Source organism: Juglans microcarpa x Juglans regia, chromosome 4D (genome assembly GCF_004785595.1).
Source record: "Juglans microcarpa x Juglans regia isolate MS1-56 chromosome 4D, Jm3101_v1.0, whole genome shotgun sequence".
Lineage (NCBI taxonomy): Eukaryota > Viridiplantae > Streptophyta > Magnoliopsida > Fagales > Juglandaceae > Juglans > Juglans microcarpa x Juglans regia.
The window spans coordinates 22,683,298-22,711,066 of NC_054600.1; the positions used below are offsets into that span (position 1 = coordinate 22,683,298).

General features: G+C 34.1%; 3 protein-coding genes across 3 annotated transcripts; 2 read left to right on the forward strand and 1 right to left on the reverse strand.

Annotated features, from left to right (window-relative positions):
• Positions 1-8,423: 8,423 nt before the first annotated feature.
• LOC121259317 (wee1-like protein kinase) lies at positions 8,424-13,042 on the reverse strand. The gene is made up of 10 exons (XM_041160862.1): positions 12,673-13,042; positions 12,330-12,390; positions 12,172-12,238; positions 11,035-11,307; positions 10,815-10,882; positions 10,596-10,705; positions 10,478-10,518; positions 10,253-10,401; positions 9,213-9,566; positions 8,424-8,824 (listed from the first exon to the last, which is right to left on the reverse strand). Exons 1-10 carry the CDS (start codon positions 12,939-12,941, stop codon positions 8,732-8,734), a joined length of 1,485 nt encoding a protein of 494 aa, XP_041016796.1. The 5' UTR covers positions 12,942-13,042; the 3' UTR covers positions 8,424-8,731.
• Positions 13,043-20,335: 7,293 nt separating this feature from the next.
• On the forward strand, positions 20,336-25,126 carry LOC121259320 (autophagy-related protein 18a-like). The gene is made up of 5 exons (XM_041160869.1): positions 20,336-21,384; positions 22,595-22,802; positions 23,745-23,871; positions 24,455-24,553; positions 24,854-25,126. The coding sequence occupies exons 1-4, from the start codon at positions 20,440-20,442 to the stop codon at positions 24,543-24,545; spliced, it is 1,371 nt and encodes a 456-aa protein (XP_041016803.1). The 5' UTR covers positions 20,336-20,439; the 3' UTR covers positions 24,546-24,553; positions 24,854-25,126.
• A 942-nt stretch (positions 25,127-26,068) lies between these two features.
• Positions 26,069-27,312, forward strand: LOC121259327 (glutathione S-transferase-like). The gene is made up of 3 exons (XM_041160876.1): positions 26,069-26,447; positions 26,549-26,597; positions 26,697-27,312. The coding sequence occupies exons 1-3, from the start codon at positions 26,298-26,300 to the stop codon at positions 27,143-27,145; spliced, it is 648 nt and encodes a 215-aa protein (XP_041016810.1). The 5' UTR covers positions 26,069-26,297; the 3' UTR covers positions 27,146-27,312.
• The last annotated feature ends 457 nt before the right edge of the window (positions 27,313-27,769 follow it).

The following is a 27,769-nucleotide window of genomic DNA, read 5'->3' on the forward strand; positions in this document are numbered from 1 at the left end:
TCGTTATCACCCCACGGGATGTCCCTGGAGTTGAAAGTTGTAGTTTTACTGGTTTACTTTGATGGGGATAGTCATGGGATTCAGGACCCCCACTACAAATTAATCATCTTTTAACGTCTATACAGAAGTAGCTAGCTGGGTACGTACTGCTCTACGTCAAGAGCGAGTTAGGTGCAGCATCCCAGGAAGTCTCCTCATGCTTTTCAGTGCACAGGAAGCTGGCTGGTGGCTGCTCCCAACCATTTGTTAGCAAAAAAAAAAAAAAGTCGAGTCCATGCTGCATAATTCTTGAACACTCTTTTTAAAAATAAATATAATTTATTATTAAAAAATTAATTTTTTTAAGTAAATTTCATATATATCCATTTTAAATGGAGTATATAAAGCTTACACACACTAAGACTACAAATATTATTTTAAAAACTAATACAACAACTTCAATAGATAAATTATTTAAGAAGAAGAAAATTCGCCAACTTTCATTACTTTTTCTTTTTAGAAATAATATAGTTATAAAGAAATTTTATAAAAATAAATTTAAAAATTGAGGAGACTTTATTTGTTTCATTAGATCTACTTTATAATAAAATTAATGTTATAATCTGTGTGATGATGCGATTAAAAAAAAATCTCATATAATATATACATATGAACAATTCCCAATTCCCATTTGAAACCAAATGATATTGGGGAAAAATGAATTGAAATTAATTTCGATAGAAACTAGGAAGCTTTAAAAATAAGAATTGCAAGGAGGCATGCAAGCATATATTATATTCATGAGGAAATTAATTAACCCGGAATATATAAGCTGAATGTACAGAAGAGGATATTCAAATTGGATATTTCTTCATGTGCAACTTGAAAATTAAGAAACTAGCTTGCGCGCAGCTTCTTCACCGTGATCTTCACGTACAAGCTAGCGTCAAAAATATATAAAAATATTTAGAAAAATTTTATTCATCATCTTTACATATTATACATTATATTTTTTTTTCTCTTATCAAACATATGGAATATGAATGATGAGTAGAAGAATTTAATAAATTTAAGAAGAATAAAAATAAATAAATAATTTTTAAAAAAAAAATTTTTAAAATGTAATATGAATAGCAAATCATACTTGTTATTCCCGGCCGATTTCTTGGTTTTAAGTTACATATCATGTACATATACATGAGCTGCCACTTTTAGACCAGCCAGCATTATTGACACTCATTTTCTGGCCAGAAAAGGACATCAATCATCAAATTCTTCAAATCCAATTCAAATGTGTCGAGGTAAGATTGGGTTTCTCAAAATTCTTGTTTTCGCCTTTGATTTTGGTATTTCTAGCTAGCTCCTATCACATCAATAGATGTATTTTAAATAAAATTTAAATAATAAATATATAAAATTACTTAAAATATTGATCTATCATATTATCAAATATGATTGAAGATAAAATATATATATATATATAAATAAATAAAATTTTCTTAACAATGAGTTATGAGAAAACGTATTGTTCTGAGCATCATCAATCGCATTCTTAAATATATTTCTTGTTAATTATTACAGAGAATGGGTGTTTTTAAAATGTTATACACCAAATTCTAATTCTACTTTTATCTCAATACGTAAGATGTGACATATTTATTATCATTAGATAATCCTATATTGCATAAAGAATAATCTAATATAAGATCATTCTATGGTGATAAATATATTACATCTTACATAATAAAATGAAAATAAAATGAGAGTATAGTGTATAGAATTTTTCATTCTTATAAATATGATATTTATAAATATATTCATATAAATCTTCCGTCTATAAGATCGAATTAGCATTAATAACAATCCAGTTATGGAGAGATCATACTATCACAACCCTAGCTTAATTTGCTACTAGTTATACTTTTTATCAGCTTTGAGAATATATAAAGAAATTTTATATAGAAATCTTACACCACACATCTTCACATAATCAATATATGATATGTCTTTTTTACCCTTCTATATTGATGGTTAAATATGTGTGTATTTAAATAAAAGTGTAAAAATGATAAATCACGTATTGATTAGGTGAAGATGTGTGACATAAAACTTCTTTATAGCATTTCTTGATCTTAATAATGCAATATATGATGATATCTGGCATCCAGGCTAGACCTCATAAAGATCAATCATTTTGAATATCATACATATGCATGTGAATATATATAAACATGACTATTTTTAGTTACTTTTAATTATCCAAATTACTAATTCGGAAACATAAATATCGATATTGATTATTGAATCCGGACCATATAATATCGGTATTGAATGGATATTATTTAAAAGATGATCTTGAGATTCTCTCTTATTATCGGTTCAAGTTAGCTAGATGGTGCAAGTTAATTTGAAGAGAGAAATACATGATCCTATGATGCTATATACCGCTTGTTGATTGATATTCATACCGAATACTTCTACTTAGCATTCCTAAATCACATATCTATTGAGAAAAATAAATAAATAAATAAATAATGAGAACAAGTATATAGTATAGAAATAATGAATAGAATTTTTCTAATTAAAATTAACGAAGCTTCCAAGAACATGATCTTCATCACAAATATATATATATATAGCTGCATTAATATTATTTACATTTTTCAGGGCTATAAATAAGAGTGGTCGCTCATTGTTACTGATAGTGGGTTTTGTAATTTTTTTATTTTTCTATTAATATTTTTTTAATATATTTAAATATTTTTAAAAAATATATCAATACACTTAAAATCATTTTCTTAATGAAAATAAAACAAAAATTAAAAAAATATATATATCTCTCTCTTAAGCGGCCAAGTTGAACAGTAACACTGAGGCGGCAAAAGAGCTTTTTCCTGTAAATAAACGATCGCCAGCAAACAAATTCAAATCAACATGCTATGAATGTGTTGAGATAATTAGATGCGGCCGCGATTTCTTAAATGTCTGATATGTAAATTGTCGTTTCTTTTGCATGCGGACCGGGGGGCCGTGCTCCGTGGAGAGGGCTGATTTTCTACTCTCTTTTTTTTTCCCGGAAAATGGGATTCAAAAGGGAAAATATCCTTCTCCATATGGGAAGTAGAGCCCTCCATGCTATCAGGTAAATCTAAAGTGAAATCTGAAATAGTTTGTAGAAATTTTAAATAGATAAGTTTCGTATAAATTTTTATAAAAAAAAAATAGATTCTAATTTAAAAAAATGTTAAAAAATTATTTTTTATTAATATGACTCATTTTTTTTATAAATGATTTGTGTGGAATTTATTTATTTAAAGTTTGTACTTAGCATTATTCAAATTTAAAATATCATTGTTTGGGTTATCATAGTAACCATATATAGGCAGACTGTTTTTAAGAAAGTTATAATGATTATGTAATAATTAAATAAAAAAATTTAAAATTTAAAGATAAAAAATATTTTATATTTGAGTGATGTTTAAAAATAAAATATTTTAAATTTTTTGAAAATATTTTACAATAATTGTATTCCCAAATGAGTACTAAATTAAAATCTGTGTCATAAAATCCAAGGATGAAATGTATGAAAGTAAAAGAATTTTTAGTAACACAATGAAAATGCAAGATTGATCGTGTCAAAATTTTCTAATTTATTATGTCAAAAGCCAAGCAAGAAAACGAGAGTTTGAGGAAATTCTGAGCACTAGCTAGTCGTCATTGCACACGTGGATAAGTGACGCCTAACCTATGAAAGTGGACACTTCTTTGATTGTTCGGTAGAATACATTGGTCAAAGAGTTAATATAAGTTTAATTCTATTATATTTTTATACAAAAAAGAAATTTAGTTGTAAGAGACAATTTAAAAAATAAATACAGTTTTGAATTAGTTGAAATTGATTCAAATTGATCTGAAATAGATTAGAATTCATTTGAATAATGGCTCGTTTAAAAAACGAGATGAGATAAGAATTTTGTGAATAGTAATAAGATAATTTGTGAATAGTAATGAGATAATTTGAGTTGAGTATTTTTTTAGTTTTAAAAAATGAGAGAGAAAAAGTTAAATAAAAAATATTATAAACTTTAAATATTGTTATAATATAGTTTTATAATATTACTTTTATTTAGGAGTTTGAAAAAATTGAATTATTTTTTATTTTTTGTTTAAAAGTTTGGAAAAATTGTAATAATTAGTTAGAAAATTTTGTATTTAAATTATGTTTGAGAAAGAGATGAGATGAGATGAGAATTTTGGGATGAGATCTATTTCCAAACAAACCCAATTCTAAATCCATGGGTTGAAGCGGTTCGGTAAATAATTCAAGTAGTTTATTAAAATCGGTTTGATTTCTAACCAATTCAATTATAATCAGGTAAATTGGCTTGAATCAAACCGATTTAATATGAATTATGCATAGGCTAAAATCAACCCTTTTCTAGCCTAAGTAGAGCTCAAGTTTCTCATCTAATTACATTTTGTATCTACAAATATCTCATTTATTATTCTGATAAGTTTAAATTTATTCACAAAATCAAATCCAAAAAAACTGGATTTTCATAATTATATTTATATAGTTCATTTTTATAAAGATTTAAATAAGTGAAAATATTATTCTATAAATAAAATTTATTTCAATGAAATGAAAGAGGATAATATTCTCACGAACAGATAAGTTATTTGTATTTTATGTAAACTTAAAACTTTTCTTAATTAAGGTTATAAGAAATATTTGAATAAAAACTTTTCATAGACAATTTTTATTCATAGTAGAACATATTATATACTGCTGATGTGATAAAATTTGATTTGTAAAAAAAATTATAGATTTAAATTTTACAAATCAAATGGAGTCACATCAATGATACAAATGATATATTTTATACACCGATTTGTAAAATATAATGATTCAATTATAAAACATTATCATTTGGTTGAAATTACAAGGAAAATATGATGATTCAAAATTGTGGAACAATTTTAATGGAAAACGTGGAGTAATTCAAGTCTAATAAAAGTAATTGAGAAACGGTGACGTTGGAAAGAGATTGAGGCTTCCTTTAGAAACACAACTCATCTCAACTCATTTCAACTTATTATTACAACTTTTTCAAATCTCAATACAAAATATAATAAACAATTCAACTTTTTCAAATCCCAAAACAATAATAATAATAATAATAAATAATATTCTAATAATATTTTATCAACTCAACTCAATTCACTTCAACATTTAAACGTATTCTGAGTCGAGTGATGCAAGAAGTAGGGGAATAGAAGTCAAACACGTCCAAATCTGTCAAATACCGGAAGTTGAAGAAGGATTCGCACATTATGGAGTTGCCAGCATTCCAATATAGAAAGGCTTACGCTGTGATATTGAATTGAGTTGAGCTTTTTATAAATAATAGTGAATTGAGTAGGTAGAGTGCGTTAAGTAGGGCATATCTGAAATGAATTTAGTACTATTTATAAAAAATTGAAAAAAGTTGTGGATCTCACGTATAAAGATGTGTTGAGTTGAAAATAGTTAATTTGAATGTTAGACTCAATTTAAAATTAGAATAAACTGAGTTAATCTCAAATGAGTCTTCCAACCAAACTTGACTTATAGGTTTTGTTGGCATAGGTTTCTTTGTTTTATTAGACGAGGAGTCTTTTCACTAGTAGGCTAGTAGCATGTTTTGGACTTGCTTGCATATTTTCCTCATTAGATTATGTTCAATATAGACTAGCACGTGTATCGCATTCAATTTGGGGGCAGACTTGCTTGCATATTTTCCTCGTTAGATTATGTCCTATGAATAAAGTTTTTTTTTTTTTTTTTTTTTAAAGTCAAGAGATTGTATTCAAGTTGAAATTGTACCAGGTAGCAGTTTAGCTACCATAGTTACAGACTACTTCAGGTGGATCTTTTCCACTTGAAAATCTAAAAGACGTGAAACAATAGAACTAAGGGGTATGCTTCCATAAATACAATTTGAATCGGTCCATTGCGCAATATAATGCATGCATCGATTGTGATTTCGATATATTTTTTGAATATTCCAACTATCAAAAGATTGTAGAAGTATTTTTGTGTCCCTAATTATAGGCTCAATTATCCAATTAGTAGATTTCTCTTGAGAATCTCCACCAATTGTTATTTCCTTAATCAGTTGAGCTTTAGCTTCTTCAATGCCTGAATATAGTGTAGTGGCTTCTCCTTGATTAGCACTCTGAGATTTGATAAAAACAAAAACCAGAGTCATCTGCTATCTTGCAAACTACTGCTGTAGTGCTTCCTGTGTTCCTCAATGCTACATCAAATGTTAGAAAATAATGGCATTTTGGTATTGCCTTCCTGTTCACAGGGTTTTTCAGCTGTTTATTGCCTCAAGCATTACAATGTTCTTTAAAATTCTTTAAATGTCCCAGTCACAAACTTGTCCAGTGTGGGATTAAAGAACTCATGCACAATTTTGTTTCTTAAAAACCAAATATTGTCCATTGAAATGATGGCAACGATTTGGAACTGATGCTCTTCTAAAGGGGGTATGCTGAGGGAATTTGAAGGGTTGAGTAAGCATTTTATCCAGTTTGTGATCCCACTAGAAGCAAAGCATGAGATATCTAGGGGTCAGGGAGATTGTCTCCACAAAACTCTTGAGAATGTGCAGCTTAGGAACAGATGAGTGAGGGTTTCTTCTTCAGACTCACATATCGGGCAATTTAACTGGTCTTCACTCAATGGAAGACAATTTTTCAGTAAGGACTTGGTGGGAAGGATATTGTTCATGATTTTCCAGGTAAGCAGCTTTAGGCCTCGTTTGTTTTCAGAAAACATCTCATTTCATCTCATCTCATCATTACAATTTTTCCAACTTCCAGTACAAAATAAAATAAACAATTTAACTTTTTCAAATCTCAAAACAAAAATAATATTAAAAAATATATTCTAATAATATTTTATTCAATTTTTTAACTTTAATCTCAACTCATCTCATCTCATCTCCGAAAACCTTATAATCTATCCTAAACTTTGAGTTTCCAGGCCTTTCTCCAAGTAGCTGGATTGATTGTGGATTGCTGTTGGTCAGAGAGCAAAAGCAAATTTAGAGCTGCATGAGCAGACTTCACTGAAAAGATCCCTGAGGTATGTTGAGTCCTAATCACCTTATCCCTTCTCGAATGGAAGTTATTTTGGGTCAAAGGAATTTTTAAGATTTCATTAACTATGTTCTGATGGAAAATAGCTTGGAGTAGTAAGACATTCCATCTTCTGGGTTCTTCTAGATTCAATTTAGATACCAAAAGACCATGGTCTTTGTGGATGGATTCAAACAGAGGGATGGGGAGTAAAGTATTTTGAGTTGGAATCCAAGAGTCTCTCCATACTCTAGTGTTGGTGCCATTGTTTATTTGGTGACAAGTACTGCTCTTAAGAAGGTCCCTTTGTTTTAAGATGCCTTTCCAAAACCAAGAGTCAGACGCTTTTGTGAGATTTCAAGGAATGAGAGGTTTTTTAGATACTTGTGCTCAAGGGTTGTCTTCCAAATGGATTTGCTCCCATTTATCATCTGCCAACTTAGCTTGCAAAGGAGAGCTTTGTTAAAGTTTGAAGTCAACCTTAATCCAAGACCTCCCATAGATTTTAGTTGACAGATTGATTTCCAAGCTTTTGGTGTGAAATTGTGAGATTTGTTTGGATTGAATCCTCACCAAACTTTCATAAAAGATCTATCAATGTTTTTTGAAACAGATTAGGGGATCCATATGGTTGACATGATGTAGGATGGAATAGCACTCACAACAGATCTTATCAAGGTAGTTCTACCCACTTGAGAAAGGAGTTCTGCTTTCCACCTAGCAAGTTTTTGAGTTATTTTTTCCCGAATCTCATCAAAGTAGGTCTTTCTTGAGATGGTGAGAGCAAAAGGAATTCCTAGATATTTAAAACTGGAATTGGAAGATTTGAAACCCAACAAATCTTTTATGTATCTTTTCTCTTGAGGAAGAGTGTTCTGACTGAATTGAATTGAAGATTTTTCAGAATGAACTTTCTGTCCAGACCAATTTGAGTATTTTTCTATGCATTTTTTAAAGGATTGGGCATTTTGTGTAGTAGCTTTTCCAAAGAGGATCAGATCATCAGCAAAGAGTGTTATAGAGTAGGTCCAGTTCTACTGATATTAATACCAGATTTGTTTGTTATTATTCCAGATTTCTTTAAAGAAATCTCAAAATACATGTTTAATCTTTGAGAAAAATTATATTTTTACAACATCCACAGCGTATGCCACATCGGATTCGATTGGCATGTTGTGTAGACTAACTCTGGCCATGAAATAGTGAAAAGAATTACAATTAATGTTGTAAAATATGTATAAATGTTCTATGATTTAATCTATTCTGTCTGTAATACTAATTCTAGAACATCTTAAATGCTGTCAAATATCTAATGAAACGCGAGGAAAAGAACCAATAGATATACTGCAAACACTGAAAGCGTAGGAAGTTTTAGGTTCGCACTACATGCCTTAAATCCATAACACATCATTGCTCAAGATTGCCACTAACCTACTATACAAAATCTGCACCTTGAGGGGCAAAATTGGTGCATAAACACTGCAAATACGAAGGAAAAATATTCTCAGAATTGGCCATTCGTAAGTTACCTCATAATATTTTCCCTGCACCAGCAGATTATTAGTGGCTACATATACAAAACATTCCAGTCCACACCAAAATACTCATATCATGGTTGCAATTGTTATGCTGCATTTCTGAGCACCCTGTTAAATATTGTATTTTGTACCAATTCTTTAGCAGACGGCCGCCGCACTGGATCTGGGTCTACCATTGCCTGACAGAATTGGCAAAAACAACAGAAAATCAACCCTGTTGTTGCAAACTCCTTGAAACTAAAAACCAGCTTCGAAATTTATCTTAAAAAATGAATGGCAAGTTTCTTCTAGAACAGGCATTTGTCTGTTAGATGATAAAGAAAGTATGCGACACCAACTTAAGCATACTAATATTACAGTCAAACTATGACCTGTAGTTGCTTATATCATCTATAGCAGAATAGAGATGCAGATCAACAATATTCAACCTATTAATCTTCTAATTACAATTTCACTTGCACTTGTTATCCTAAGTTGCTTTCCACACCCTCCCAAGATGAGTAAGAACATTATTTCCTTGGTTATAAAGAACTCAAGCAGAACTAGGGACAAAAGAACATTTTGCACCTTGAGTAAGTTCTGAAATTGCAATGAATGACCAGGAAGGAGTGGCAATTTTCCCTCTTTAAGATTCAGAAACTGAGATCGTGATTCTGGCAAAGGTGACCCTCTAATAAGCTCATAAATAGCAGCTCCCAAGGAGAATATGTCAACCTTGTCAAGATAATCATATTTTTCGTTCAATATTTCTTGAGGCATATAGCGCGCATCACCCTCTTCAATTGGCAGGCTCTTATCGGTGAGAGTTGCACATCCAAAATCACCAAGTTTATAAACACCATTCTTTACGTAAATATTATCAGGTTTGACATCTAGGTGAGCAATTCCTTTTTCATGTATAAATTGCAATGCCTTTGCCACCTGTGCAAATCAGGCATAAAAAATGACATAATAATGGTACAGGAAAATTCATATTTAAGATGTTCAGATCGATTGAAGAGTTTAGAGTACCAAGTTCAGAAAAATTAAAATAAAAGATTGCATTTCATCTTTGCTTTTAGCATTGTATAATGTATTCATATGAAGAACAAATCTGAACACCAAATTACAAACAGGATAACCCTCAAAATCTAGAATTCTTCACAAAGTTCAATGATAAAGCTTATTTCCATGCTAATCATGGGTGCCTTCCAATATTTCACTTAACATTACAATATTTCAAATCTGTCTATCAGTGATTGAAATGCACCGCACGCAAGAAATAAGTAGCTTTTAGGTAAAATATCACCATCCAAAACAGATGGATATTTTAAAGAAAAGGATAAAAGAGTTGACTTAGGACCATTCAATCGTATCTACTGCTATATCTTTTTTAGAGGAAAAGATATAGCAGAAGACGTATCTTCTGAGTCCTATTCTTCAAAAAGCATTCTAGATTAGTGGTCTTATTCATGTTCCTTTTGCAAAAGAAAATAAATTTAATCAACACTGTTCTATGTGGTCAGTCTAGTTATGACTTCAGGTACTGCATGTGCAACATGTTATATGGCTATAATATATTTTCAACTGTGAGGTTGGCGTACAAAATGGTACTGAAAGAAGATAACCTGATACAAGGCTAGCAACACTTCTTGCTCAGCTAATAATTGAGAAGATTTAGTCATAGATAAGCTGTGATCACAGAGCTCCATCTGAATGTAGAGTTGCTCATTTTCAAACCAAGAAGAATAGTATCCAACTATATTTTCATGAGACCCTACAAAGGCAAGATGGTGAAACTAATTAGTAACATATTAAGAAATCCAAAAAAGTGATGCAAAATATATACATACCTACAGCAGCCAAAGCTTGAACTTCCATTAAAGCCTTCCTCCTGCAACATGCAACATTATTGCGTAAGCACATCACTCGACAAAAAGATAGAAGCATGTAAATGCATATAGTAGCCACCTTTCGGTGTCTTGATGCAACTGGCGTGTGCTATGCTTCACAGCATACAAGCAGCCGTCAATTCTCCTCAGGACTTTGAAAACCTGACTAAAGTTCCCTGCACCAATTTGCTGGAAATGGGAAGCAAATAAATAACAAGTTACATAATGACCATAAACTTGACAATTAATAATTATAATGATTTTGCAGAGTTGTAATTCTTGCAACTTGTAAAGGTACCTTAATCTCATGAAAATCAGTGTGATACCGTGAAAGTCCATCTCCACCAGTAAGTGCAGGGAAGAAACCTGCAGATTTCAATGTTATGCGATTAAAACTTCAAGATAAAGAATCTTTGCTAGCCTTTTGCCAGCTCAATACCCGCCTCCAAAAAAGGGGGAAATTGATGGAAAAGCTTTCAAATACATCTTAGAATAAGCTTCTAAAACAAGCACTGTACCTGCACATTTTGATCTTTGATTGCCAAAAGGATCCAAATCCATTTCCGAAGCACCCATCAAATATGGATTTTTAATGCAAGGAGGGGGCATAACCCGACAGCGTAATGCAACCGCGGATTGAGAAACATAACTATGAATCCTCTCTGCTCCAGACACGGATGTTTTATCTAACTTTACTTCATCTGTTTCTATATCGAAAGTATCATTTGCAAGTTCTACCACTTGTTGATGACCAGACAAGCTAGGACTCAGAGGATTTAACAAGATACAATCTGCCAAAAGCATAGATGTCCAGTTACAAAGATGCACCATACTTGTCCAGAAGAGAGGAAATTTAAGAAGAAAAGGGAGGCACTACTTTGTAGCCACTAAAAAGTTCCTATCAGCAAAATAATGGAAATTCATGGAGTGGTAATCATTTCTTGTAAACATATTCATTACACGTTAGGAAGTACCAAAATGCCTTGATGTTCATTTTCCTCGAACCAGGATTTAACTGACATTAAGACCCTAGTCTGGATGGCTTAATTGAACTCGTTAAACATGTTCATCAAAATGCATTCCGATAATGATATCCGTTCAATACATCAGGGGGTATGCTGACATCCATTTCAGATAAGTTTCTCTCCAATCTCATGGTCTCTATAAAAAAAATCCATATTCTTGAAAGTTTTATAATTTAAATCGAAGTCAAGTTCACATTTCCAATGCACACTACCATTTGCCACAATAAACCGTCACCCTACCCTGCTATTCTGCTCACTGAACATCTTAACTAGTTATGTACGATAGTTACCATTATACAACTTGCCTCACACTACTCATACTAAATAACTCGCGTAAACATTCCAATTTGTGGACAATTTCAGCTCTAAATGCCTCAAAAATTCCTATATGAACATCTTAAGTCGTGGATGCAGCCATCTCAAGCTCCATAACTATAGCAGACATGCCAGACAAATCACATGCTTGTAGAAAACACCCATGTTTAGTCTAACAACACAATTCAGTGGATGTAAATCAAAAAATTCCCGTGATTCTATCAGTATATGCAAGTCAATTTTAGCTTAATATATCATCTAAGAACAATAAACCAGCAAAAAGGAATCACCAAATGCTGCAACAACTGATCTTACCTGGCCGACGCCTCTTACTTTTCACTGTATTCAGCTTGTCAGGGGACATTGGGCAAGGAACGTTTTCCTGTGGATAAAAAAGTGAAAAGTATTCAATTTAGAGTTTAGACACAGTTTCTTTAGCAGAAACTAAGCAACAAATCCCTTATTTACGTCACCTTGTTGCAATCGAAACCGTTCAGTACATTTTGATTATCCGGGGTGATATAGTCCGGAGTGCTGCATTCCGGGATAACCCAAACCATAAAAAAACATAAGAAAACTGTTTGTAACATTTAAATATGCAATAAAAAAATCATCAAACCAACAAAGAACAAAAATACCTAAAATCACATAGTTCAATCCGATTCGCTTCACTCCAACACAAGATTAATAGAAAAACACGCAACAGTTTTTTTTCCTCTCGCTCTCCGACGATAACACGAAACGACCTCCAAATTGCAAATTAAAGCCCTAAAAAATATAAAAGTTTTGATTCGCTAGTAAGAAAAATTGACATACCAGAAGAAATCTTGGCTGAGAATGAAATCTCGGTCGTCTGCATCGGCATCGCCACCGGCACCTGACAAGGACGGAAGATTCACGTCGGCGGCATCTTGTCCTAGAAGATTGTGGAAGAAAGAGGGGTTGGATAAGGAGGAAGAGGCGGAAGAAGAGGATTGGTGGTGGAGCTGAAAGGGAACCAAAGAGGCCTGGCCTAGCTGAACCTGATGCAACTGCCTCGCCAGAGTGCCCTTCATTTCTCTCCTCTTTAGGGCTTTCGCCTTCATCAACCTCTCTCTCTCTCTCTCTCTCTCTCTCTCTCTCTGTGTCTGTGGTCTGCTCTAAATACTTAAGAATTGAAGCACATCGCTTCGATTTTTGGAAAATGCTTTTTTGGGAAAATATGGAGGGGGAAGCATATAATTCAAATTGCGCGGGAAGGAGTCTGGATTCTGTGCAACCGGGACTACGTGGAAAGAGACTTTACCCTTGGATTTGTTTTACTGCACCGTTGAATGAAATACTTCGAATTAATCCAACGGTTACTTTTGGTCCTGCACTTTTTGACAAGAAATAATGGCTGGACGTGCGACTCCGTGCTGTGGAAGCTTTTCTCGATTCGGTGGGAATAAAAATTAAAAAGTTAGTGCGCTTTAATAAATAAATAAATTAATTATATGAGCGATCGATGAGTTTATTTGTCTTTTTATTTTTTTCTTCTTTACTATTGGATCATTAGTAATGGTGAGCAGCTTGTGTGGTCGAAACCATGTTTACGCCTTGTTTGGATACGAATGTTTTAAATTTTCTGTAATAGTAATTAAATGGTTTATTAATAGCATTGAAATATTTGAGTTATGATAATGCTAGAGCCATTGGGGGGGGCTCCCGCCGGGCTCTTTTATATGTTTTTCTTTTTACATAAATTTTTTTAACATTTTTAAATATTTTTAAAAAATAAAAAAAATTATTACATCATTAAAAAATACTTCTTTAATCACGAAATAAAAAAAGAAATAGTCTTCCCATTGGAGCTAATAAAAAAATATTAATCATTAAAAAACACTTTATGATTAAGGAAATATTTTTTAATGATGTAGTATTTTTTTATTTTTTAAAATATTTAAAAGTGTTAAAAAAATCAATACAAAAAAAAAACACATAAAGAGCCCAGTGGTGGCTCAAACATTATCCTTTGAGTTAATATATTTATTAAATTTTGAAAAATGCGAGAAAAAATAAATAAAAATTTTATAAAGTTAAAGAAAATAATATTTACAATTAAAAAATGTGTAAGACCCACACACTCCATTTAAGAAAAGTTGATAAATTTGAGATTACACATAAAAAATTATTTTTTTTTTAATAGTGAACTGTACATTTTTTTCAAAGGGAGTGTGTGTAGCGCACGCTCTTTAAGATTGTATCTAGCATTATTCTTATATTTTATTTAGAAATTAGTAAAAGTTGTAATTATTAAATAATGATTAGATAAAAAAGTTGAATATTTGAAATAAAAATATATTTTACGTTTGAGTGATACTTGAGAAAGAAATATTTGAAAATGTCTAAGAATACCTATGTTCCCAAATTAGCCCTTAATTAGAACATTAAAATTTAATGTGTTGTATTCCAAATATTAACAAATAATTTTATATTTAAATGGTTTGTATAAAAGTTATTTGAAGTTTAAACTGCACCGATATAATTAGAATTGATAAATTCAAGATCAAGGGAATCGAACATTAGACGAAGAAAATGATTGGCCTACAAATTTTTTATAATTTTATATTTAATGGATAGTAGTTTTATTAAATTAAAATTAATTATTAATGAAGTAATATTTGTTTTAATTGATTATAAAATGAGTTGTACTTAATAAGTATACGATTTCTCATTAAACAACCCGCACCAAGACTCCACAAGGCCATTCCACCTGCAACATGCCCCAATTTCGTTGTGTTTTCATGGAAATATGTACCCTGCGGTTAATCTCTTCTCAAATCTTCTCAAATCAAATGTGTGAAAATTAAATTTTCTAAATTTAAGGTATTTTCTTTAGAATTAGTTTACATACAGTCCTTAAATAGGAACTGATCATGCAAGCTCATACAGTTATATTTAAAAAAAATTAAAATTATAATAATATTATTTTTAAAATAATATTTTTTCTTATTTTACCCATCTTCATCAATGGGCTCATACAGTTATATTTAAAAAAATTAAAATTATAATAATATTATTTTTAAAATGATATTTTTTCTTATTTTACCCATCTTCATCAATGGGACTGCACACGCAATTTTCTACTCGGAACTGCAAATATAATTTATCATTTTCTATAATAACTCATAATCATATTTCTTAACTAAACATTTACAACTTGAATTATTTTAAAGCAAACTTTATACGTGCCCATTTGAAACAATTTTATTGATTTTATGCTTTTGTACATTGATTGGAAGAATCTAAGAACACTAGCATTAGTTTCTCTATATGCATATGCAAAATCATATTTTTTAGAGATTAATTTTGTATATCAAGAAAAACTCACATTATATTATGCATATTTGAGTCAAATAATAATAAAAATTTTTTTTTTTTTTTATATTTTGCAATTAGCACCACTGCAAATTCTATCATTTAGCACCCACTAGAAATTCTTTCCTAAAATTCTATCCTTTGGTGTTGAGAGAAAGAGAAGGGAGGAAGATAGAGAAAAAAGTAATAAAATAAGATTTGGAGAGTGAACAATGTATCTTTAAATTTATAGAAACATTATTCACAGCTATGCAAATTTTTTGATATTCATAATCTAATGCAACCCAATTTAAGATCATATTATGCAAATATGTAGATGTATAATACAAGTGCTCTAAGAGCCCCTGTTTGAATATTTAAAATATTCCATTATATATCTTAATAATAATGAAATGGTTTGAATTAAAATGTTTTATTGAGTTTTGGAAAATTAGAAATAAAATTTGAATAAAAATACTATAAAGTTAAAAAGATTTTGAATTTTATTTTTGAATATTATCTTTGTTCTAAAATTTAAAAAAGTAGTATTATTTTTTGTATTTTGTTTGGGAGCTTGAGAAAGTTAAAATGATTAGGTAATGATTAGATGAAAAAATTTAAAATTTAAAATTTAAAAGTGTTTGAATTTGAGTGATGTTTAGAAATAAGATGAGATGGATTAAGATGAGTTCTCATACGACACCTGAGGCTCGTAGTGTGTTTTTGAAATTTTGTACATATGTACATACAACTTTTGGGCCTATGCTCGAATATTTGAATTATACATTGGACATGATTTGTTGTGAGAATTTTCAACAGAAAATATGTTTAACTTCAATCTCTGTTCTTACAAATCATAGCAAAAGTATGACATAAATATTTCTCGAGTAGTGTTAGATATAATCATGGGTTGTACAAGCGCTGCACACTCATATTGAAAAAAAATGGAGTCCATCATTAAAAAATTATTATTTCATGTGAGTTTCCTATTTATTCACTTATTTCAAAAGGAGTGCATAGTATTTGTGCACTCTATGATTACAAATATTATTTCTCATGTTTCCCTGAGTAGGTTTTGGTGGGAATTTCATGCTTCTTCAAACTCATCCATAACAAAGTAATGATTTCTTGTATTAGTCTTTGAAGATAGCTAGAATTAGGTAGGGGTGGGCAGTGGGGCATCGCCCCCACCACTGCTACCCACTCCGCATCCACCACCCCAACCCTGCCTAAAAGGAAAATACTCAGTTGGGATGGGAGGCGGTCTGGGCCTAGGCCCACCTTGAGTTGAGCTTAAGCCCAACCCAGTTTTATATATATACACATAAATTCATTACCCAAGTGACGTCTTTTTTTTCTCGCCCCCCCAAGTTTAACCCCCTAGACTTTCTTCATCTTCCCCCCTCTCTTGCTCTCTCTTTCTTCAAACTCCTCTCTCTATCTCCCGGTCTTCCCAAAGCCTCTCTCCCTCATCATCCTTTTCTTCTTCTTCTTCTTCTTCTCTCTCTCTCTCTCTCTCATTTGTTGTTAATAACTTTACAAATGACTTTTTTACTAGTTTAAGATTTTGTTTTTTTATTGTGGATTTTTTTTTATATTTTATTTGTGACAGTCGTGGTGGGTGATGGATGGAGGGGCAGAAGGACCAAGGGTCCACCACCTCCCCCCGGCATCAGGACTTGGGGCCATGCCCTCGATGTGCAAGGGCAAATTTCGGGGGAGCAACCCTACCCTCTGCCTATGTGGGGCCGGGGTGCTGGAAGGGGCCACCCTTGCAGCACCCTTAGAATTAGGGTTGTGCATTTTTTTCATAACTTCGATTCTGGCCAGCCACCCTTTCGGATTTTTACTCCAATAGAGTCAAAAAGTCAAAATTCGAAGATTTATTAAAAAAATTAGTCAGAGTCAGATTCAAATTCGATACCGGCTTTGAACTCCGACCAATTTTTTTAAAGAAAGTTGTTTGCTTTGATAGGTCAAAACTAGGCTTTTCCTTTCTTTCTTCCCAATGTCTGCTAGGCCATTTTTCAAAATAGTTCAAATTATCTTCCCAATGCCACTTTTCAACTATTGTCGAAATTATCTTCCTAATGTTTCCATGGGGCTTGACGCTGGCTATAGAGAAAAAGAACTGAGAAGTCAAAATTACATGAATCGAGAAGGCGAGAAACACCTCCATTTAGGAGAAAAAGAATAGTGTGACAAATCCTTACTAATGGTTTATGTGGCTGTCCGAGAAGCAAGGTGCGGCGTGGCGTAGCGAGAGTAGTGTGGCTACAATTGCTCTTTCTCTTGGAATGTTGGTCACAACTCTTGTTGCTCTGGTTCGAGACTCAACCTTTTTTATTCTTGTGTTTTTTGTCAGAAAATCTTAGTGGTGAAGTTTTTATTTTGATGCAAGAACCTCCAACCCCTTGTAGTGGTCAATGGTGGCAGAATGAGAGTATTGATTAATCACAGAGGAGAGAGAAAGTGATGGTTAAGGGATTTGGGTCTTACCATCGACACCCTCTTGGTGTCACAGTGGTGGTTCCGACGAGATGAGTCTTAGTTTGGTTAGGTGCGACTCTAGTTTTGGTGTATGCCAAGGGTTGAGAGTGAATATTGTGTAAAATATTTGAGAGGGAATTGCTAAGATTTTTGGGATGAAAGTGGAAGGTTTAGAAAGTGGTCGATGATGACTCTAAGGAAGCCCAACTCCAACTCTGAGGCTTTAATTGCAGTCGGAATCGAAACTCGACTTAAGATCCGACTTTGGTAGGAGTTGGAGGTTAGAGTTGGGCTTTTTGACTCTGTTGGAGTCGGAGCGTAGCCCTAATAGAATTATCAGATTCCAAGAAACATTTAGATCTCGTTTGGATACAGAAACAGTTTCATATAACCTCATCTCATCATTATAACTTTTTCATATTTTCACACAAAATATAATAAATAATTCAACTTTTTCGAATCTCAAAATAATAATAATATTAAAAAATAATATTCTAACAATATTTTTTCAATTTTTAATTTTTATCTAAAATCATCTCATCTCATGTCACTATCTAAATAGGGCCTTGTTGGTTTTACAATTGGTGACAATTTTTTGAGACTTTATGGAGGGGCAAATATCTTCCAACTCGGATTGTGCCTAATTTACCTTACAGAGTTCCACGAACGCAATACCACAAGCCCAACAAATGAGAAATAAGGAGATATATCATACAACCACGTGGAGATATCACCAATAAATCCAAACCCTATTAAATGTGGGTAAATGATGTAACCGTAAAGGGGTTCTCATCCAAAGTGATATTTCCTTCCAAGATTATTGCCTATCCAAGGCCTAATATTCAACTTACTGAAATCATCAGAGATGATCATGCAATTGTATGATCTCTATTGGTTAAGTAAGCACCTATATAAATGGTAATGATAGATGATTTGAGGTAACTTTCATGACCCTAGAGATTTTATATCTTTCCATTCTAAATGCTGACTTGGTATCGGAGGTGTTCTTAACACACCGAGCCCTTATCCTTCTTCTGATACAGGCTAGTTGAGAATGCCGGTGGTGATGTGAAACACATCTTTAACACTTTAATTTATGATGTGCAATTAAATGCATATGCAATTTTTATTGATATCAATCTGATGCATAGAAAGGAGGAAAGATGGCAAAATTGAAATATCACAACTTTTTGAAGATAGCAAAAGTCTCGTGATACTTGGTACACAAAACTTATGTTGGGTACATAAATAACCTGGTACCTTATCTTTTTTGTCCCTTGATTTAGGATACAACAAATTTATAAGTGTTAATGATGGTATTGGTCCGAAAGTTAAGAAAACAACATATCTCTACCTTGCTAGTAAAGAGTTGTGGCTTGTCTTGTAATTTGGGATGATTCACTCATCAAATCCGATTATCAAGAATTGCAACCAATAGTTGTAATACTGTTCTTATATAATTAAAATTGAAAAAAGTTTGCTTAAGTTTTAGGATCATTGTTAAGGACGTGTTTCATACCTCGTCGTGCTCCATTGGTCACCTGAGGCAGGGAAGCTTGATGAACCCGGATTACCAAGAAGCAACTCTGATGCCTAAGTTAGTTTGAGTTTCAAGATAAAAAAATGGGAGTCAAGCTCTCAGGGAGAAGAAAAAAAGGATTCGTTGATTGGTACTTGCAAATGGCTTTCATACCTATCTCAGTGGAATCCTGCATTCTTGATGTCTAGCGTGTCCCCCCTAGTGATGGATTGGGTGTCGTCACATTTAATGCGGGGGCTCCTATCAGGGCGTCTCGCCCCATCGTCGGGGCTTTGCCTGGGAGTGACGTCAAATTACATTTAATGCAGTGTTTCCTGTCGAAAGGGCTCTTGACCCACCCAAACCCTTGTGTCTGGGGCAGCGTCATGTCACATTTAATATGGCATTCCTTGTCAGAGACGAGGCCTCGATCCGTATCTAATCATTAGACGTGGGGTGATTGGGGATGCGTTTGAACAGGGACTGCCTTGTCCTTTTCCCTCCTGGTTTGGGCCTTCTTCTCGCCCTCTGGGGACCCTCTTGATACCAGGCCTTTCTTTTGGTAATCAGGCTGGGCCGAGCTAACCAAGGGACAATCGTATCCTTCGAATCATGATATTAAAGGCATATTTGGACATTTGGATATTTTTATATATTTTCAAAACTTTTTATAATTGCATTCTCAATCATCACTTAAATACAAAACACTTCTCAATTTCAAATTTTTAATTTTTTCATCTAATCATTACTTAATCATTATCCAAATACAAAATCCAATACAACTTTCTAATTTCTAAACAAAACACAAAAAATAATACAACTTTTTCTAATTTCAAAATAAAAATTATATTAAAAAATTAAATTCAAAATTTTTTTTACTTTATAATATATTTATTTAATTTTTTTCTCTCATTTATCAAAATTCAATAAAATATTTATTCACAAACTATTCTAAACGAGCCCTAAATAGTTGTACTATAGTGGTTAACATTCATGCCTGTCACGCGGTTGACTCGGATTCGATCCGCGGCATGGTGTTTTGTCTGTTTCACTATTTTTTGGCTGGGCCGAACCGAAGTGTATGCCGTATGAGCTTTTAAACATGGGCTGGGTCTTTAACATAGCATCATTCTGCTTTCTTTTGATCAGAAAGTTGAACAACACCGCAATTTCTCGTTGTCGTAGCTTTGGCTGCATGTGTGAAGTTTGAACTCCCGAGATCCCCGATTCTCTCTCTCTCTCTCTCTCTCTCTCTCATGGCCACCCTCTCTACCTTTCCATCCCCGCCCTGGCCCAACCCTAACCCTAATCCAAACCCTAATTTTGTCACTCAAGAGGAACAGTCTATTCTCCTTGACTCTCAGAACGATTCGGCCATCTCTTTCCGATCAATTGATTACCAATCTATTGGATCCCATGGCGACGAACCCGACGACCATGACCACGATCAGAACGCTAACCCTAACATCTACAAGGCGTTTCCGGCGCCATATGATCCGCCACCGCATGAACCCCATGGCCATGGCCGTAACGAGCACCCTAATCCTAACATCCCCAAGCCGCATGATCCACCGACCCTGCTCCACCTGTCGTTCAACCAGGACCAGGGGTGTTTCGCTGTGGGTACTGACTGCGGCTTCCGGATTTTCAACTGCGATCCGTTTCGCGAGATCTTCCGCCGGGACTTCGACGACGGGGGGATCTCCGGAGTAGAGATGCTCTTTCGGTGCAACATCCTGGCTCTCGTCGGCGGGGGACCCCACCCTCACTACCCACCCAGCAAGGTCATGATTTGGGATGACCACCAGGGCCGCTGCATCGGCGAGCTCTCTTTTCGCTCCGACGTCCGCTCCGTACGGCTTCGCCGCGACAGGATCGTCGTCGTACTGGAGCAGAAGGTCTACGTGTACAATTTTACCGACTTGAAGTTGCTCCACCAAATTGAGACCATCTCGAACCCTAAGGGCCTCTGCTCGGTATCCCAACTGGCGGCGTCTCTGGTCCTGGTCTGCCCCGGGTTGCAGAAAGGACAGGTTCGGGTCGAGCACTATGCTTCGAAGAGAACCAAGTTTATCATGGCGCATGACTCGAGGATTGCCTGCTTCGCGCTCACACCGGACGGGCAGTTGCTCGCTACGGCGAGCTCCAAGGGGACTCTGGTCCGGGTTTTCAATAGCATCGACGGAACACTTCTTCAAGAGGTATTTGATTGTTTATTACAAATCCGAAAGATTGAATCTATATTTAATGAACCTCTAATTGATGTGCAATTTGGAGTTTATGTGCAATTCATGACTTAATACGTATTCGGTGACTGGAAATTCCTATAGGCACTTCCTGTGAATGGAGTGATTGGCTTACTTCAATGTTTAGAATGAACGTATGTTATGCTGTGTAAAACGCCGTCGAGTTTAGGGTTACTTGCAAGGGGCACGGTTGAAGGCTAGTGACTAGGGAGGAACCATAGACTTCGATTGAAGTTCCCCATAGGCAGTAATGGAACAATGACCGATTACTTCACATGTTGAATCTCTTGTTGTGTTAATTGTCGATTTGAAATAATGGGTATCATCGATTTCATACCTTCTTTCATTTGAGACTTGCACTAAAGAATGTGATATACTGATTACTGAGATTCTGTTCGTGTCGGATCTTGCAAGTTTGTTGCGGATAAATTTTTACTTAAGATTCATAAAGCTTCAAAATAAATGCAGCTGTAGAAGCAACATTATCCTCTACGGTGTATTAGGACAATTTTCCTTGATTATGATAGTTACAAACATCTGATGAGCGGCACTGATATGATTGAGTGGCAAGGCAAGAGAGGATGTAGTTAGGTAAATGATATTTTTGAGAAGAGGATGCTTGTGTTGAAGTTGTATCAAGGGAATTAATTCATTTTTAAAAATCCAATCACAATAATTACTTACAGATATTTTTTATCAAATAAAGCAAAATACTGATTAGTGGTGCCTTCGTTTTTCCACTTCAGAATAATTGTGGTTGTGAATTTTCTAACTTAAGCTTACTGGGTATTTAAGCCTAAGTGACATTTCTGTATCAAATCATGTGATTTTCTAGATTCTTGGATTACTTGTAGCTTGGTAGTTTTGGACGCCTCTTTGCTTAATTCGGTCCTTAGGTTATCTTAATCAACTGCCTTAACTACATCCATTAAGGAATAATGTGGAATGTTACCGATCCAAAAAAAACAAAGTAATATTGTGGTATGTTGGGTTGTCACCTTTGCCATGTTTATTTTTGTTCCACCTTGAAGGCTGAGGAAGTTGTCTGGTAAAAGTCTAAATACATAATTTCCATTGCAATCTCTTTCATATTGGTTCTGATATGTCATTATGCAGTTCAAAACGTTTTAGATACATTGTGAAATTAACTGGACATTGCATGTAGGTTAGGAGGGGTGCAGATAGAGCAGAGATCTACAGCTTAGCATTCTCTTCAACAGCCCAGTGGTTGGCAGTCTCAAGTGACAAGGGAACCGTCCACATTTTTAACCTTAAGGTTAATCCTGGATCACCTGGGATTGAGAAGTCACGATATGCATCTGATTCTAATCTTGCTGTTACACAATCAAGCTCATCTCTCTCTTTCATTAAGGGTATACTACCTCTTTTTTTATTTCTTTAATTTTATATAACTTTTTTACCTATAAAACAAAAATATATATTTTGTTGTCTACAAGTGAAGTTTTGTTTCGGAATGTCCATGCTGATATTAAAAAAATAAATAAATTGTGCTGGGTGTTTGAGGGAACTAACATATTCAACAAAGGGGAGCTAAATAATGGATAATGTAGTTCATGAATGACATGGTCAATCAAATAGAATGCAATGTAAAAGAACTGAGAATGCTCCTATTTTCATGATGCGTCCAGAGATGCTCTTTTGTATACTGAGGGGATAGAATGAAGGTGCTTTGTTTTACATGGGAATTTGTGGTATACTAGAATTGTTGAGTATGTCACCTCTTTTCAATCTGTTGTGATATTTTTCTTCCAGATGCTTTATAATGATGACTACCAAATTCAATTGAGGTCAATGGGTCTTATGCTAGGCATATCTGAAATAACCGAAGTTAGTCTCGTAGAACCTGAGACTTTTATTAATTGAGGCCGAAATTAACTTGATGTTATAAAGAGTTCTACACACTCTTTAGATGAGACTTCTACTTTTTCTTTCCGCATCCAATTGCTCTAAAGGCTAGATATCTTGTTACTTCTTTTTAAAGAGACAATGTATTTGTCCTATAATATTGTAATATCACACATTACTTATCAAAAAAAAATATTGTACTATCACACAAGAAAGTTAACTACATTGGTACTGTTGGGGCCTTTTTTTAAAAGCTCATTTTACGATGTTGCCTGTAATTATTGCTTGTTCGGAGAAATCAATACACTGGCAGGTGAACTGGTTAGCTGACCTGCCACATATGAAAGAGCTTAGGCAATGGCAAATGTATAATCTTCTTGTTTGCTACCAATGAAGTATGTTTGGCTCCTTTTTTAGGTTCTGGGTCTAAATAACCTTTGCACTTGCAGGAGTGTTGCCAAAGTATTTCAGCTCAGAGTGGTCGGTTGCACAGTTCCGCTTGCCTGAGGGTTCTCATTACATTGTTGCTTTTGGTCACCAAAAAAATACAGTGGTAATTCTTGGCATGGATGGAAGGTAAGACTAATGTATATAAAGCACGATTCCTTGTTCAATTTAGGAAAGCCATTTATAATGCTTGTGTGCACTAATAGCCCTTGTACAGAACTATTATTATTCCCCCCTCCCTCCTTAATTCGCCATGTATGATGTTACTGCTTATTTGCGCACGGCCGCGCACACAGGGAAGCGGACACCATATAGGGGGGGGGGTCTTGATTATTACACCATTTAATCGTACAATTTTCATAGCCATTCATCCCTTATAATGTACTTAGTAAACAAGTTCACTGTTAGGCACTGTGGAGGTCTTCACATAATGCTACATCACAATAGACAATGTATTTTAAGAAAATACTCCATCTTTTACTTATATATATATATATATATAATTAACAGAATACTCCATCTTCTACATATTTATATTTATAATTAACAGAATACTCCATCTTATAAGCTGCTGCTCATTAGAGAGCTGGAATTAGGTGTAAATTCATATTTCTTTGAAATTGTCTTGACGATTTTTGGCAAAGATGACTAGAATGAGCTGTTCAATAATCTCATCGTCCAGTTTAATATGCTATTAACTTTTTATATGCAGCTTCTATCGCTGTCAATTTGACCCGGCCATTGGAGGAGAGATGACGCAGCTGGAATATCACAACTTTCTGAAGCCAGAAGAAGCTTTCTGATGCCACGTGTACATATTATCTCGTTGCTACATATAATATTCTTTTGTTAACTTTGGTTCTTTTCTTTCCTTGATATAGGATTATGGGTAATCACGTTGTAAATATATGAGTAGTATCAATTATGCTACTGGCCTTCCAAAAAAAAAAAAACAAGTGAAAAATGAATGTAATTAACCTTCTGTATCTGTTCATCACAAAATGTAAGATGCAAGTGCTGTACGCGTATGCATCAGATTCTTCAATCTCAGTTGTCTGTGATGCTTGAGCATGAGATGTATTCAACGTATTTCTTTCTTTGTCATGTGCAGGTTCTTCTTCATAACACCTGGCTCCTAAGTTGAGAAAGTGGGCAAGACCTATCGGAGTGGACTTCAGAGTTCAATCAACTCTGTCGTACCATCTATGTGTTAAGAGCATTCTCAATGGCTTATGTATAATACAAAAAAATGTAAATTATTTAAAGAATTGTTCAGAAAATGATTTCCATGGAAAATATAAATTGTTACAGTAACCCAGTACTGTTCATCCTTCAAACAGTTTTTTAATTATTTATATTTTATTTACTCCCTCGTTTACTTTTACTTTTACATTTCAATACAAATTTTTTTTCTTGTTCATCATTTAAAACCTCTATTTTATTTATTTATTTATTAAATATCTTGGAAATATTATTTATCTAATTCTTTCATATTTTAATTTTATTTTTAGTTTTTATTTGGCTTATATATTTTTATTTTGTGTGTACATGATTGAATTATATTACATTGTATATAATAATATATTGCAAATAAAAAAAATATGGATATTACAAATTTATTGATTGAAAGGAAATGCTTAAAAAGAATAAAAAAATTATTTAAATAATACGAAGAAAAAATAGATAAGATGATGTATGATATATTGTAAAGAGAAATATTTTAGACATAAATGAATTACATAAAAGTAATCACACAAATTGATGTGGCTTCATGTGATTCGTCAGATTGTAAAGTTATTTTTATTGTAAAGTAAATCTAACGGATCATATAAAATTACGTCAGTTTGTGTGATTATTTTTGTGTAATCTCTTTGTGGCTATAGCAATCCTCATTATGAATGTTCTCAGGTAGGAAATCAACGCTTGAGATTCCAGACACGTCTATCTCTCATGACATTTTTGTAATTCTATTTAAACACATACACATTAAGCGTTGAGATAGGAAGAAAAAGATGATAAATCACAGATAAATCATATATTATGGTGTAAACTTTTATGTATAATTTCTCAAATAAGAATGCAATGAATAATAACCTTAAAACAGATCGCTTCGAGACTCGTACAATGTAGGGAAGTTTTCTTTTCCTCCACAAAAAAATCCGTGTGATCCTGCGAACATTGCGAGTTGAGTCTCAGAACCAAATTAAAAGACGAACCAGGTCACTTGGGATCTGGGGTGCTTGGGATTGTCTGCTGCCATATGTCAACAACTTGTACTAAGATAATCACTATTCTTATTTTTTTAATCAATCATGCACGTAAAAATAGGGGGAAAATACCAGAAATGTCGAAGCAATGTGGTTGAAAATGTGGCCCAAGTAATCTGCTGCCACGTACCATGGAGTATAGCATTATAGAGTCGAAGTGAGGCTCAGTCTAACTCCATAATATACAGACCGGGATCAAAAGTCTCCTGATCATAGCCCCCTCTTCCTTGGTATATATGTATCTCTTCTCTCTTCTTATTTCTCGATCACAAAACACCATCCACAATCATGGCGGCCATCAAAGTACATGGAACCCCTTTCTCAACAGCTTCGGCTCGAGTTCTGGCTACCCTTTATGAGAAAGAGGTTGAATTTGAGTTTGTTCCGGTAGACATGAAAGCTGGGGAACATAAGAAGGAGTCCTTCCTGTCCATCAATGTAAGGAAAAGGGAGCTATTAATGTTACTCGATCAACGGTTTGAATGAATTGTTATCACTTCTATAATTCTGCTGAATCTAATTTACTGTTGTGGATGCAGCCGTTTGGTCAAGTTCCAGGCTTTGAACATGGAGATCTAAAACTCTTTGGTAAAGTTCATGATATGCAACCGGCAGAGATTACCTAATACTTTTAGTGCATGAATGCAATTAGTGTGATTGTCACGATTGGACCTTTTTTAACTGCAGAATCAAGGGCAATTACAAAGTACGTTGCCAACGAGTATGCTGAGAAGGGGACCGACTTGGTATGCGGAGACTCTAAGAAGAAAGCAATCATAGGGTTGTGGATGGAGGTGGAGGCCCACCAATTTGACCCGGTAACTTCGAAGCTTACCTGGGAGCTGGCAGTCAAGCCAATGTATGGCATGGCTACAGATAAAGCAGTTGTGGAGGAGAACGAAGCTAAGCTGGCTAAGGTCCTTGATGTCTATGAGAGTCGACTGGCTAAGTCGAAGTACCTGGGATGTGAAAGCTTCACCTTGGTAGATCTGCACCACCTGCCCAATGTACATTACTTGATGGGCACTGAGATTAAGAAGCTCTTTGATTCCCGCCCCCATGTCAGTGCGTGGATAGCCGATATCACAGCGAGGCCAGCTTGGTCGAAGGTCCTTGCCATGCAAAAGCAACAGTAAGGAGTAAACTGTTGTTATGGTGCTCTAGGGTGTCATTTGAACTCAATAAGTATGTGTTTCAGTCTCCCTTGTTCAGTGTTTGGACTTCTGTTATCGGGTCGTTCTCTCTATGAGTGTTACTGGTCTTTTCCAATCAGTTTTCAAATTGAAGGGCTTCAAGTTTATGCGGCATTCCGTTGTTTTTCAATGGGTATTCTTGCACGGCTAACTGCAAAGATTAAAAAGAACAATTAACTCAAATATTTCCTCTTTTTAAGTGAAATTCGTGTCTCATCATGTATATGATAATTACTAGTAGTCATCTATCATCACGTCGCTAGATGAAGTTGTTAGCAGTAATCATCAACTTGGCCAAAAGTCTGTGTTAGCAGGAGGGGCGCCCACGTTGGCTGACCCCCTCCCTTCATGCTTATATAGTAATGCCATACGTTACATTCTATTTTAATTGCAGCTTGCAACGTGTGCGAATTGATTGCAGTGTAATGGCTGGCCGGCCAGTCATGTGTAGGTAGACTATAAATAATCCCTCTCATATTGGTTTTGGGACCATCTAATATACACAAAAACTCTCATCTCTTTTTGTTCTCTCTTGATAAAATATTTAGACCGTAGATTTGTTAAGTG